A 13,308-nucleotide genomic window follows, 5' to 3' on the forward strand; every position below is an offset into this window, starting at 1 on the left:
TATGTGAATTACTGATGCTAAGGGACTGAGCCTCTGTGCTCAAGGGTTTTTTCTGCTCCATTACTGCTCTCCCACTGGGTCAGGAACTTTACCTGCGATTTGAGCTTCAATTTACCCCACCAATCCTGAGGAAGTGTAGCTATTCGACCAACCCTAACCCCCAGCGTCAGGCCTTTACACTAAACCTACCGTATATCTAAGGATATTTTCCACTGTTGATCTCACATGTGGCACACATTAAGAAAAAGAAGAAGCTTACTAGCTGTACATCCAGTAGATTATCAACCACCACTGTTAACACACTGAAGGCTCAAAGACCAGCTAAATTGCAATATACAGTATTTCAATAAAGCGAGGTTGGCCAGGAGAGAAGCAGCCTTAACAGAATGGCATCAGGAACAGAGGCAGGTTATAGGCTGATTCCTACCAGCCCTGTGGCAACCAAGCAGGTCAGAATTTGCACTTATCCCAGTTGTTACATCCTAGGTAGGGCTCCAATAATCCAGAACACCTTAATTTAATGACCACTTAAATCTGATAGGCAGGTCAGTGCGTATTACTGTCGAATGAGTTCATTTTTCATGTCTGGCATCCTGGTGTCGCTTCCATTGAAGGTACATCTGTGATGTGTTCATGGTGCAGGTGTAAAGTGGGTTACAGTGCTTGAACATCTAATTAGTAGCACAGAAGAGGAGCAAGCATAAACGGAGTAAGGGTTTTTTAAGTGACAGTTTATTTCAAATGAATTTTTTGAGCACCTCAACATAACACTCCGCTGTTTGTGTCTGCTAGCTATAAGGTGCAGATGCCGATCAGGACTACTTGGTATGTACTAATAGATAAACTGGAAATAAAAGCTTACATGTAATGTCCTCAATCAACTTAGCAATTTAAAATCATATATTGAATTTATACATGAGCTGTTTGTTAAACAAATTGAGAGCAAAGCAGGCTGTTAACAGTCAATGTTAGGTTACATCAAGCGTCTTGATAAATTCAGTTGGAAGTCTAAGTCTGTCTGACAAAAAAGTTATTATGTTTCTTATTTCTAATTAATTCCTCATTAATTCCTTCCCATATGCTGCGCCAGTACACCTAATCTCAGGGTTTCCCCTTAGACTAGGTATTACTTGGTGCTGTTGTTTCTGTAACTAACAAAAATTTCAGATGCAGAAAGGAAGCACGTCTGTCTAGAGATGATATGTCTAGAGATTAACATCAACTCAACGTTTCTCACTTCCCAATGCTCACAACTGAGTGTTGGAGCATAGATCGCCCACTAAATTGAGCTCTTCAGGTCCCTTACGGGGAGCTGTATATGGCCCACAATACTGCTGTAAGTACACAAAGTATTGTATTTTACCCTCAATCCTTATCCATTCGAGTGCCATTTGTTTACTCTTGGAAGTCCTGCCTAGTTGTACTGATGACACTGTATCTTTCTTTGGCATCCCATCTTTCAAGGGATTCCCATGTGATTTCTTAAATTTACAATTGCTTTCGCTCCATTTCCCATCGTCCTCCTCTTCTTTTTTTTTGTACTCTTTGCTCTGTGCTCTGCACTCGTATTTCTTCTCACGCTCCTCTATTCACTTTTAATTCTGGTCTACCAAATACAGCATTAGCGCTGTATCATTTCATCTCCCAGCCGTTGGTTTACTGCAGTGGTTGCTATGATAGCACCTTGTGCTCAGGTGCATCCATAATCTGTTGCGCAAACACACGATGTGTCCTCTCACTGTCTGAGTCACACTTCAGCAGAGTAGCTCCCCTGACTCATCAGTCTGACCTGCCTAAGCCAGGCTCGACCTTTCAGAGCTTTGTAGACAAGGAACGAAAGGTCGTTGCTGATCTGAAGAGAAGCCGCTTTTCATCTCCATAAAGGTCACACTTTAGTTTGGCATGACAGCACAACCATAAGAATAACAGTATAAAAAGTTCCAGTATTCTTTGTCATTTTTGTATTGTTTGTATTCTATTGTTCTGTATTGTGTTGTAACTAGGCAAGCTAGTGCTTCATATGAAAACCAAAATACCCCATCAAGAACATTTAGCATTTAGCCTGAAGAGTCTCACCCGAGGCAGTGTGTCTTTTCCTGTATCTGTTTCTGTGTGTTGCTGCCAAGACGAAGGGGACGTGGGTAAATATTTTTTGCTTTGTGTGTGTGTGCACAGTGGCTGGGTAATGGGTGGGGGGGGAGGGGCTCCCTTAGCGATCCTCAGAACTGGGTCAGAGGGATTAATATCCTGACCTGGCTAATTGGAGCTGAAGTTCACTTCCAAAACTGCTAGTTCACCCACAGGCAGCCTCAGCCGGGACTCCACTATGAAGCTTTTCACACTCTGAGGGCTCAAGGAATGTGTACAGTATGTGAAGCAATGCTTTTAGATTGTGTGTACATATCCTTTATTATTTGACTCCCTGTTGACAGTGTGAATCTAGAGCATTTACAGTGCATTAAGCTAACAGTGGCAGAAGTGGCCACAAGAACAGCTCAGTGTCAGCGTATCAGTCAAAATAAATCCTTAGCAACAGCCCGACACTAGTGGGAGGCTTAGACCCCCCCAGTCAGTCAAAGGTTTTAAGACATAAGCATGATTGTGCAGAGAAAATACCACATTCTTTCACTTACAAATACAAATGGATTTAAAAATGCACCTTTATTCAGTACAGTGGTCTGTAGTTATCCTCTTTGAGTTCTTTATTCTTATCAAACTAAAACAGTACAACAGGTACCACGTGTGGTCAGTCAGAGTTTTTCTAATATGGAACAGGCCAGCCGTTGTTTTGTATTTACCGGTCTTACAAGAGAAAAGGTTCCAACTGCGCGGTTTAGAGGAAGCAGCGTTTCTGCTCCTGTGCCTGTCAGTGGTTGTATGCATCTTTTGTGAAAACCTAGAACATTTAAGCTAGTTAATGTAGATTACTATTCACATTACCTGTCTTTACACATGAAAAAAACATACACATAAAAAATTGAAATTTAATGTAACACATTATCTTCATTGACAAAAAGATATAAGTTAACTGGCTTTTTTTACAAGAACCTTGTGGTACTGGCCACACCGCAAACAAAGATGGGCTTCTGTTGAAGTTTATATAGATTTCTGTATACTATGAACTATACTGTGTCACTATGTTGACTTTGTTCTACAGTATGTTTCATCATTTACTATTGTGGCCACAGAGACTGTTTACTTCTGCTTTGCACTGGTTGTATGCATTCAAGGCGTCCTCATGATGGATATTTTTTATACTTTGTACAGTATTGAGTGTTATTGATTAACATTGATGTTCTTTGCAAAGATGTAGTAAAGAACAGCACAGCTGTTTCAATGTTTTTGTCATTCAGAGCCAGTTTGACAATCGATTGCAATTTGCAGACAGATTTCAGGGTTTTGCGGTGGGGGGGGGGTCTCTTTTCTGTCACTCAGAATTGATTTTGTTTGAACTGTTGGCTCGAGGCAAAATTGGTGCTTGGCCTGATTCTGTTTCGTCTGCCTAGAAACTGAACAACAAATCAATGAGTACGAAGCAACTTACTCCTCAACAGCATATTTTGCAGTACCATCACTATAACGGTGATGTGAGGACAGACATACAGCCTCACATCTTGGTTGTGTTCGGGTGTTTCTGCCACCAGTGGGCCTTTTGATGTGCTGGAAGTGATTTTTATTGGGTTTCGTACACGGTCTTTCTCCTCTCTTCTACCATAAGGCATCCAGTAATGCAAATGAACCCTGTCTAAACCTCTGTGAGCTGTGTGGTCTTACTGTACACCATGGTTATGTCTGCAATATCACGCATGCCTGCCAACAATTATTCAACGTATCAAATTAATTGACTTTTTATTTAATAAATCACAACAACAGTTGCTTCATGGCACTTTATATTCTAAGGTAAAGCCAATAATACAGAGAAAACCCACTGGGAGGGGCGGTTAGGTGGATAAAGACAGGACAAAAACACACTTTGGAAGAGATCTAGAGATTAATAATAACTAATAATTAAATGTAAAGAGGTGTATTAACACATAGTGAGTGAAAAAGGTGACTGAAGAAGATGCACTCGATGTGGGCGATCATGGCTCAAGAGTTGGGCGTTCGCCTTGTAATTGGCATGTTGTTGGTTCGAGCCCCGGCTCGGACAGTCGTTGTGTCCTTGGGCAAGACACTTCAACCGTTGCCTACTGGTGGTGGTCAGAGGGCCCGGTGGCACCATTGTTCGGCGGCCTTGCCGCTGTGGCTACAATGTAGCTGCCATCACCAGTGTGTGGATGACTGGATGTGTAAAGCGCTTTGGGGTCCTTAGGGACTAGTAAAAGCGCTATACAAATACAGGCCATTTACCACTCAATACATCATGGGAATACCCCAGCAGCCCATCTAAATGGCTTTTAGTGACTTTAGAAGATCTTCATTAGGTTTGGCTGGTGGAGCCAATAATATAGACTGCAAAACTGCCTTTTTGCATGGATTCACCATTGGTGCGCAGTTTACACTAACAGTTCTCACGACCCAGATAGGAACTACTTGAAAGTTCATGACATCTTGAGCCAGTTGTTGTGGGAGTTACCACATTTAGCAGCTTTGCATTGTTTCTTCAGGGGAAGGGATGTTTTTATGCTCAAGAGGATATTATGACTCTGTAACCCAACTTGTGAATTATTATTAAGAATGACCGAACTCCCACTAGCCAGTATCAGAAGATCTAGGATCGGCAGGAGCCCAAGGTATAAACACCAATAAGAAGAGACCACACCACAATATACTGTTCACAAATTTGTTATATTTGACACACAGCAGCTGCAACAATGTAATGAAAAAACAATAAAATAAAATACAAAATATTTCCCCCAAAATAACAAACTAAATAAAAGTGCGCGCATACAGCTTTCTCTGAGTCAATTATATGAGTGGATAATGTCTGATAACTGATGGATCGTTGGGGCCCGTTCAGTTTGTTTAATGTTTGTCCTACCACACTCCGATGAAGGAAGAAAGTTCGTAGTCCTGCAGGTATCTGAAGCTTCAATGGGAACGAAACTTTGGCTTCAATAAAACCTTGGCAAATCCTTTTCAATTTCGGGTTGGCTCGCCATCCAGTTAACTGGAACTGTGGAATCACTGCTCCTCGATGGGGCTTGCTTCAGACTGGGTCCGTCTGTCGAGTCATCCTTTTACCAGATAACAAAAAAACCTGACCGTTGACAGGGTGAAACTCTGAACAACCAAAAACAACTGCAGCAGACTTGCTTTTAACTCCTAGCGATTCGACTTCGGGAACATTAGTTTCTCTGGCACATGGCATTATATGAACAGGAACGAAAATGGCAACACAGGAAATCATGTGATCAAGGTCAACAGCAAGGGTTACTGGGAGCTCATTGCTGATTGGCCAAGTTAAATGACAACAGATAATCTTATTGGTCCACATCTTCCTTTAAACATAAAAGAAAAAAGAAATGACTAAATTCTTTACATTATACATGAAAAAAAAAACTACTTTCCACTGCTCTTTTTTTCTAGCTGGGCTACAACCTCCCCCACTGAACTCATGCACGCCCCGTTGCATGGCAATGGTTGGGTAATTACTGTCTGATGGGTCTGGACAGGGCAATCTAATGGGTGATAACCCTCATCCAAAATGTCTGTAAAAGCCGTGGTTAAACCCTGGAACAGAGATTGCACCACCGCTATAAGTGGATGCCCAAGTTTCACATACTGAAGGCGTTTAGGCGGTTCTCGCTCCCTATTTGATCGTCTAGCAGAACCAGGTTGGTCTTGGCTTCCAATCAGTGTCTGGTCTACTGAGAGCTCTTCAGGAGATTCATCTGTTGGTGACTCATTTGACAATCCCATTTCAGTTCGACCTGCCGCCTCAACATCCGTAGACAGGTTTGGAGCAAGAGAAGATAACCCGGGATTCAAGTCATGACAATCACTTCCAGGTGCAATCCTTTCGGTCTCCATCTCTGCTGGTGGATTTTGGTCATCGCTCACGATTTCTGTGTCATGACAGTGACTCTCAGACACTGGAAGAGTTGCTGAATCTGGACTGTCAACAGGTAAGTTACATAACTGGTCAGTCTGTGGATTGCAGCTTGGATATCGAGCAGTAGAACCTTTAACTGAGGGACAAAATTCTGGAAGTTGTGCATCTTCCCCAGAAGACACTGATAAATAAGGGTGCGTTTCTTGATGAATGGTGACCGTAGGTATCTCAGAACTGGGGGCGTCTCTGAACCAGTAATTGGGGAAAATCTCATCCTCAGCCTCTGAGAATTGATCGGAGTCTGCAACTGGACTGAGACGTGTTGCTGGCCTGCGTCTTTGTGTCTGCCCTACAGGCTTGTCACTACTCTCGTTGGGGAGATAGCCACAAGGGAGTAATAGGTCCCTATGCAATGTCCGCAGTGGACCATCTTTCTTCTCAGGTCTCACAGTGTACACTGGAAGGGATCCTGCTCTGCTTACGACTATGTAGATGGCTGCCTCCCACTTGTCTGCAATCTTGTTTTTTCCACGAATGCGGACATTTCTGACTAATACTCTGTCCCCTACCTCCAGATCTGAAATAGTCACACGCCTGTCAAATCTGGATTTATTCTTTTCTGCTATCTTGGCAGCATTTCCAGTAGCTACCTTGTAACTCTCTTGTAAGTGGGATTTCAGATTTTGCACGTACTGTGAGTGTGAAATCTGTTGCTCCTCTTTCACCGGCAGCCCAAAAGCCAAATCCACCGGCAGGCGAGGCTGGCGACCGAACATAAGCTCGTACGGTGCAAATCCAGTCACCTCATTCCTGGTGCAATTATAAGCATGAACAAGGGGCTTCACAAAATCACGCCAGTGAGACTTGTCTTTGTTTTGAAGAGTGCCTAGCATGTCCAGCAATGTGCGATTGAACCGCTCCACTGGATTTCCTCTGGGATGGTAGGGAGTAGTTCTAACCTTCTGTATGCCAGCCATCTGACAGAGCTCTTTTATTGTGCGAGACTCAAAATCAGGTCCCTGATCACTGTGCAACTTTTCTGGGAACCCGTAATGCACAATAAAATTGTCCCATAGGCACTTAGCTACTGTGCGAGCCTTTTGATTGCATGTTGGTATAGCAATTGCATACTTAGTAAAGTGATCAGTGATCACAAGGATGTCTTTAGCTCCACTTTTGTCTGGTTCGAGAGAGAGGAAGTCCATACAAACCAGTTCCAGTGGCCTTGTGGTACTGATGTTGACTAACGGTGCAGCTCTGTCAGGCAACGCCTTTCTGCGCACACATCTACCACAGGTCTTTATTTTCCTCTCTACATCCAAGGCCATTCTGGGCCAATAGAATCTGGCCCTAACGAGATCTAATGTGCGCTCAATGCCCATATAACCTATATGGTCATGCAGACTGCTCAAAACAGTCTCTCTGAGCTCTGGGGGCAGTACTAGCTGGTGAGATACCCGAGACCCGAGCTGGCGTCTCCGGTATAAGATGCCATTTATAAGCTGAAACCGACCAACCTCTCGAAGTAGGAGTGGAAGATCTGGAAGTTCACCCCTTAAAGTAGGCGGTGGGCTTACCCCATGCTCAAGTTGGGATATGACATGCCTTAGACATTGGTCAGCTCTCTGTTTATCCATCAACTCAGCCTCAGTCAGTTGAGGAATAACAGGCAATCCTCCAAACTCATCTTCTTGTCCATAGCAGTCAGGCACAGCATCAGAGGACATAGCAAGAGTTTCAACAAGAGTAACACAGCCATCCAAACTCGGATTAACAGAGCTGGCGCTATACACTGACTGTCTTTCACAAATGGCTTTCACAACCGCTTGGTTGGCTTCCTCGAGATTTTCAAGATCAGCGAGATGACCCTGAGTGAACTGGAAAATGCGCTCCCTCTCTTTCTGGGATTTCAGATCATCCACAAGAGCTCCGTGGGGTCTACGGGATAACCCATCCGCATCCCAGTTTTGCTTCCCAGGACGATACAGCAGCTTGAATGTGAACGTAGACAAAGCTGCGAGCCATCTGTAGCTCGTTGCATCAAGTTTTGCAGTCGTCAATATGTACGTCAAGGGATTGCTATCAGTGACAACAGTAAAGTGATTCCCATATAGGTAGTCACTAAACTTTTCTGTTACTGACCACTTAAGCGCCAAAAACTCTAATTTGTGCGCTGGGTATCGAGACTCGCTATGCGACAGCCCTCTGCTTGCATAGGCTATGACACGTAACTGCCCTTCCTGCTCCTGGTACAAGACAGCACCAAGGCCTGTAGTGCTAGCATCAGTGTGGAGCACATAAGGCTTTTGAGGGTCAGCGAACCCTAGGACAGGGGCAGTTGTCAGCTTTTCAATAACTGACTCAAATGCCTGCTGGCAAGCTGATGTCCAACGGTTCCCAAACGGCTCTTTGGGATGGTGATAATGCTCTTGGCTGTCTCTTGATCTACCCCTTTTGGTTGATTGAGGATAGCCCTGAGTCAGATCATTGAGGGGCTTCACAATGCTGGAATAGTCTTTTACGAACCTTCGATAATAGCCAGCGAACCCAAGAAAAGATCGCAATTCCCTGAGGGTCTGAGGAACTGGCCAAGTACGAAGGGCAGAGATTTTCTCTGGATCTGTCTCAACTCCATTTCTGGACACTATGTGTCCCAGGTACCGCACTGAGGTCTGGAAAAACACACACTTTTCAGGTGATAACTTTAATCCAAACTCTCTCAACCGAGTGAGCACCTCCAACAACCTTGTTTCATGTTCTTCCAGGGTCTTTGAGAACACTATCAAGTCGTCGAGGAAAACTAGCACCTCTTTCAAATGCATATCCCCCATGCACTTCTCCATTAATCTTTGGAATGTGCTTGGCGCATTTGTCAGGCCTTGCGGCATGCGGTTAAATTCCCAGAAGCCCAAAGGGCAGACAAAGGCCGTCTTGGGTTTATCCACTTCATCTACCTCGATTTGATAATATCCAGACTTTAGGTCAAGCACAGAAAACCACTGGGAACCAGAGAGAGCCGCGAAGATGTCTTCAAGCTTAGGAAGCGTGTAAGCATCCTTTATTGTCTGAAGGTTGAGTTTTCTGTAGTCTATGCACAACCGGACCTGGCCATTCTTTTTACGGACTACCACAATGGGCGAAGAGAAGGGAGACTCGGACTCTCTGATTACACCTGTATCAAGAAGCTCTTGAATGTGCCTACGGACAGCCTCAATGTCTTGAGGGTGTAGCGGACGAGCACGGTGTTTGAAAGGAGCCTCGTCTGAGAGCTTGATGTGGTGAGTCACCTTGTCGGTTCTTCCAAAGTCCAAGTCATGTTGCGCAAATACATCTGGCATGTTGTTAAGGAGTCGTGTGATACGACCCTTCCACTCGGGAGGGATTGGGGACTCTCCAAAGTTGAAGTTACAATTGGCCTCTTGAGTGAGATCTGCCTTTTGCAAGTTAACCACACTCTGCTCCTTTGACAAAATACATTGGTAAGCGCTAATGTCAGCAATTTGACATTTAGCAGGAATGACAATGTCATGTTCAGATTGGTTGGTAATCACAACTGGAAGCCTAAAGGGTCGTTGTTTGGACAGGTCAACCAGACAAGTGTTCACTAGCAGACCACCAGGTAGAGAGGAACTGGAAGGCTGCTCAACAACAACTGATTGTTCATGCTGAAGACCGCTGGCAGTAGAGACACCCTCCAAAACCACTGTGGCCCCTGCTGGGACAACCTGAGAGATTCTGCCCTTCAGTTTTACAACACCATGGTGACTGACGTTAGACTGATTGTGTCTGAGTTCAAGCACCTTAATGACCGCTTTGTAGCCGTGAGGAAATGTCTTGGGATCTCCTGGATTAGCTTTGCAATAAATGTCATACAACACATCAAGTGTATTTGTCCCTATGAGTAAGTAGGACCCTGAGGTAGCTCGAACGTCAGGAACTATGAGAGCTAATGTGGGCACCTCAATAGACATACCAAGAAATTCTTTTGGAAAAGTGACAGTAGTTTCAATGTAGCCCAAATAAGGTACAGCCTGTCCATTCGCCCCTTCAACCTCCAAGAGGTCATAGAGAGGCTTGATGTCCTGCACTGACATGTGTTGTTCATAAAAGGATTGGGGGATAGTAGTCACTTGCGAGCCGGTATCTAGCAGACAACTAAATGTTTTACCTTCAATTATCACTTCAGCAGTGCTCCTGGTACCAATCAGACCCTTTGGAAGCCTGAAGGATTGCTTTTCACTACTGGAGTGCTCTAGATCCACACACTTGCCTGCTTTGCTGACAATCTTTACGTCTGTGGGACGCTGCGCATGTTCTTCAGCCTCTGTCTGTCCCACAACAGAGACTGGATCTAGTTTAAAGGTGAACTGGAGTCGCTGGGACAACTTTGACTTTCCCACGCGTGCTGCCTCCTCTCCAACTGCTTCTTCTTTTCAATAACTAGTGCAGAATTTGCAGGGTTTGTACAAGAAGTGGCAATATGCCCATCTTCCCCACAGTGAAAACAATACCAAGGCCTGGGCCTGCCTGTCTGTTTTACTCCGGCTAATCGATGCACTTCTTGATGTGTGTTGTCCATTTTCGATTTACAGGTTGTCTTTTTAACCGGTTTCTTGTTGGCACGCTCACTTAGCTTTTCCTGTGATGCAAATGAGGCTAGCTGACTCTGCAAGCTAGCTATCTGCTTTTGAAGTTCCTCAATAGCTTTCGGACCACACTGTGGGCTTTCTCTTACGCCTGCACAAACACAGGAACTCTGAGCATGGACAGATACTCGTTTTGATGAACCAATGTGCTTTTTCATCCTATCAACCTTTGCAGCTTGTCTATCTTCTTCGGTACGCAACATTAGCAAGAGCTCTGAAAATGACGGTGGACAGTTTTTCTTGTGTTCAAGTTGCAGACTGGAGAGCAATCCACTATCCCAACACCCCCTACAAAACTGCTTGAGGAGATGTTTGTCTACATCATCAGGTGGAATACCCCCCCTTTTTACTGCTAAATTTAGTGCTAGCTGTAAACGATGGAGGAAAGCTGATGGTTTCTCGCCTGGGTCCTGAAGGGTATTCATGAACTGAGCAAAAAGCTCCTCACCATCCTCTACAGCGCTGAAGGCTGAATCGAGCAACTGCAGATAGGCTACTGGGGGTGCGCTGGGACTCAAGCACTTCACCACATCAACTGCAGGTGGAAGCAAATTCTCTAAAATCTTCCTGGACACCTGCAGATGGGTCATACTGGGGTCACTTAAAAGCAGCTCAATGTGTGAGCGCCAAGTCTCATAGTCTGTCTCATTGTTAGGCCTGGGAGTTTTCCCTGAGAAGGAACGGATGCGCATTGAAGAATGGATCTGTGATCCAATGTCATCCTTCCTTAAAATATGCTCAACAACGACCTTCTGAACTTCAGGGGGATTTACATCACTAATCACTATTGAAGGCTTCTGTACACGCAAGGGTGGAACTGGAGTTGAGACACCTTGGTCACTGCTTACCCTTGAGGGACCTGAAAGCAACTGGGGCTGTGGTATTGGTGTCTCATCAACAATGCTATCATGTAAGACAGAAGGTGCCTCATCTGTATTCTCAGTTGTCTCACAGATTTGTGATATCATCTCTTTCAATACTTCCTCATAGGTTTTGCCACTGAGCTTAGCCAAGCCCTTTAATTCAGCCAAGTATGACTTCGTGACACCTTCACCCACCTTAGCAGTGTAAACGCTTGCCAAGGCCCTCACACAGTAAGAGACATTTGGTTCACCCTCTGCAACATACTTGTATGGCATAAGAGGCTCTAAAGCTTCTACAGCTGAGCCACTTGAGTACTCAACAATCAGGTTTTGATGAAACTCTGAGGTAGCATCATCCACTGGCAAAAGGGTTTTAACACCACCATACTTTTTCAAAAACTCTAAAACTTCTTCATCTTTCTCTGATTTCGTGATCCCACTCACAATAACTGCATTGGGAATTTTTACACCTGAGCGCTGGACAAAATCCATGTCAGACACAATTTCTCATTACTGATGTTTAAAAATTCTTAGGCTCCTGGCTGGCTCGCCACTTATGTAACCCAACTTGTGAATTATTATTAAGAATGACCGAACTCCCACTAACCAGTATCAGAAGATCTAGGATCGGCAGGAGCCCAAGGTATAAACACCAATAAGAAGAGACCACACCACAATATACTGTTCACAAATTTGTTATATTTGACACACAGCAGCTGCAACAATGTAATGAAAAAACAATAAAATAAAATACAAAATATTTCCCCCAAAATAACAAACTAAATAAAAGTGCGCGCATACAGCTTTCTCTGAGTCAATTATATGAGTGGATAATGTCTGATAACTGATGGATCGTTGGGGCCCGTTCAGTTTGTTTAATGTTTGTCCTACCACACTCCGATGAAGGAAGAAAGTTCGTAGTCCTGCAGGTATCTGAAGCTTCAATGGGAACGAAACTTTGGCTTCAATAAAACCTTGGCAAATCCTTTTCAATTTCGGGTTGGCTCGCCATCCAGTTAACTGGAACTGTGGAATCACTGCTCCTCGATGGGGCTTGCTTCAGACTGGGTCCGTCTGTCGAGTCATCCTTTTACCAGATAACAAAAAAACCTGACCGTTGACAGGGTGAAACTCTGAACAACCAAAAACAACTGCAGCAGACTTGCTTTTAACTCCTAGCGATTCGACTTCGGGAACATTAGTTTCTCTGGCACATGGCATTATATGAACAGGAACGAAAATGGCAACACAGGAAATCATGTGATCAAGGTCAACAGCAAGGGTTACTGGGAGCTCATTGCTGATTGGCCAAGTTAAATGACAACAGATAATCTTATTGGTCCACATCTTCCTTTAAACATAAAAGAAAAAAGAAATGACTAAATTCTTTACATTATACATGAAAAAAAAAACTACTTTCCACTGCTCTTTTTTTCTAGCTGGGCTACAACTCTCTCACTCTCTCTCTTTCCGTCTCTTCTCTTCCACCTTCTTCCTTCATCTGAACATTTCAAGTAAGCTGTCAGGCTTTTTTAGTACAATAAGTTGCAAGGTTGCATGTCTGATTCCCCGTTGTCTCTCCTTTATTTTATAAGGTATTGGCAAAAATGTAATCTGCGACAGGACCGCCACGCCTCTGGATGCCTTCCGAATGATGTCAGCTGCCCAGTACTACCCCAAGCTGCTGAGCATTATGGGAAATGTTCTGCGTTTCTTGCCAGCTTTTGTTCGAATGAAGGAGCTGCTGGAGGCAGGTTACGTCGGAGAACTTCTGGTCTGTGAGGCCCAGGTATGACCAGAACTA

At 44.2% G+C, this 13,308-nt stretch overlaps 1 protein-coding gene across 1 annotated transcript in view; it reads left to right on the forward strand.

Moving 5' to 3' along the window:
* gfod1 (glucose-fructose oxidoreductase domain containing 1) overlaps window positions 1-13,308 on the forward strand; it is a 43,618-nt gene that overhangs the window by 22,856 nt on the left and 7,454 nt on the right. The window contains exon 2 of the mRNA XM_085418098.1: window positions 13,100-13,293. Within this exon, the coding sequence (XP_085274224.1) occupies window positions 13,100-13,293 (194 nt within the window). The remainder of the gene's footprint in view (window positions 1-13,099; window positions 13,294-13,308) is intronic.

Source organism: Rhamphochromis longiceps, linkage group LG9 (assembly GCF_057381845.1).
Source record: "Rhamphochromis longiceps isolate RC_006_pf linkage group LG9, R_longiceps_female_GT1.1, whole genome shotgun sequence".
NCBI classification, from domain to species: domain Eukaryota; kingdom Metazoa; phylum Chordata; class Actinopteri; order Cichliformes; family Cichlidae; genus Rhamphochromis; species Rhamphochromis longiceps.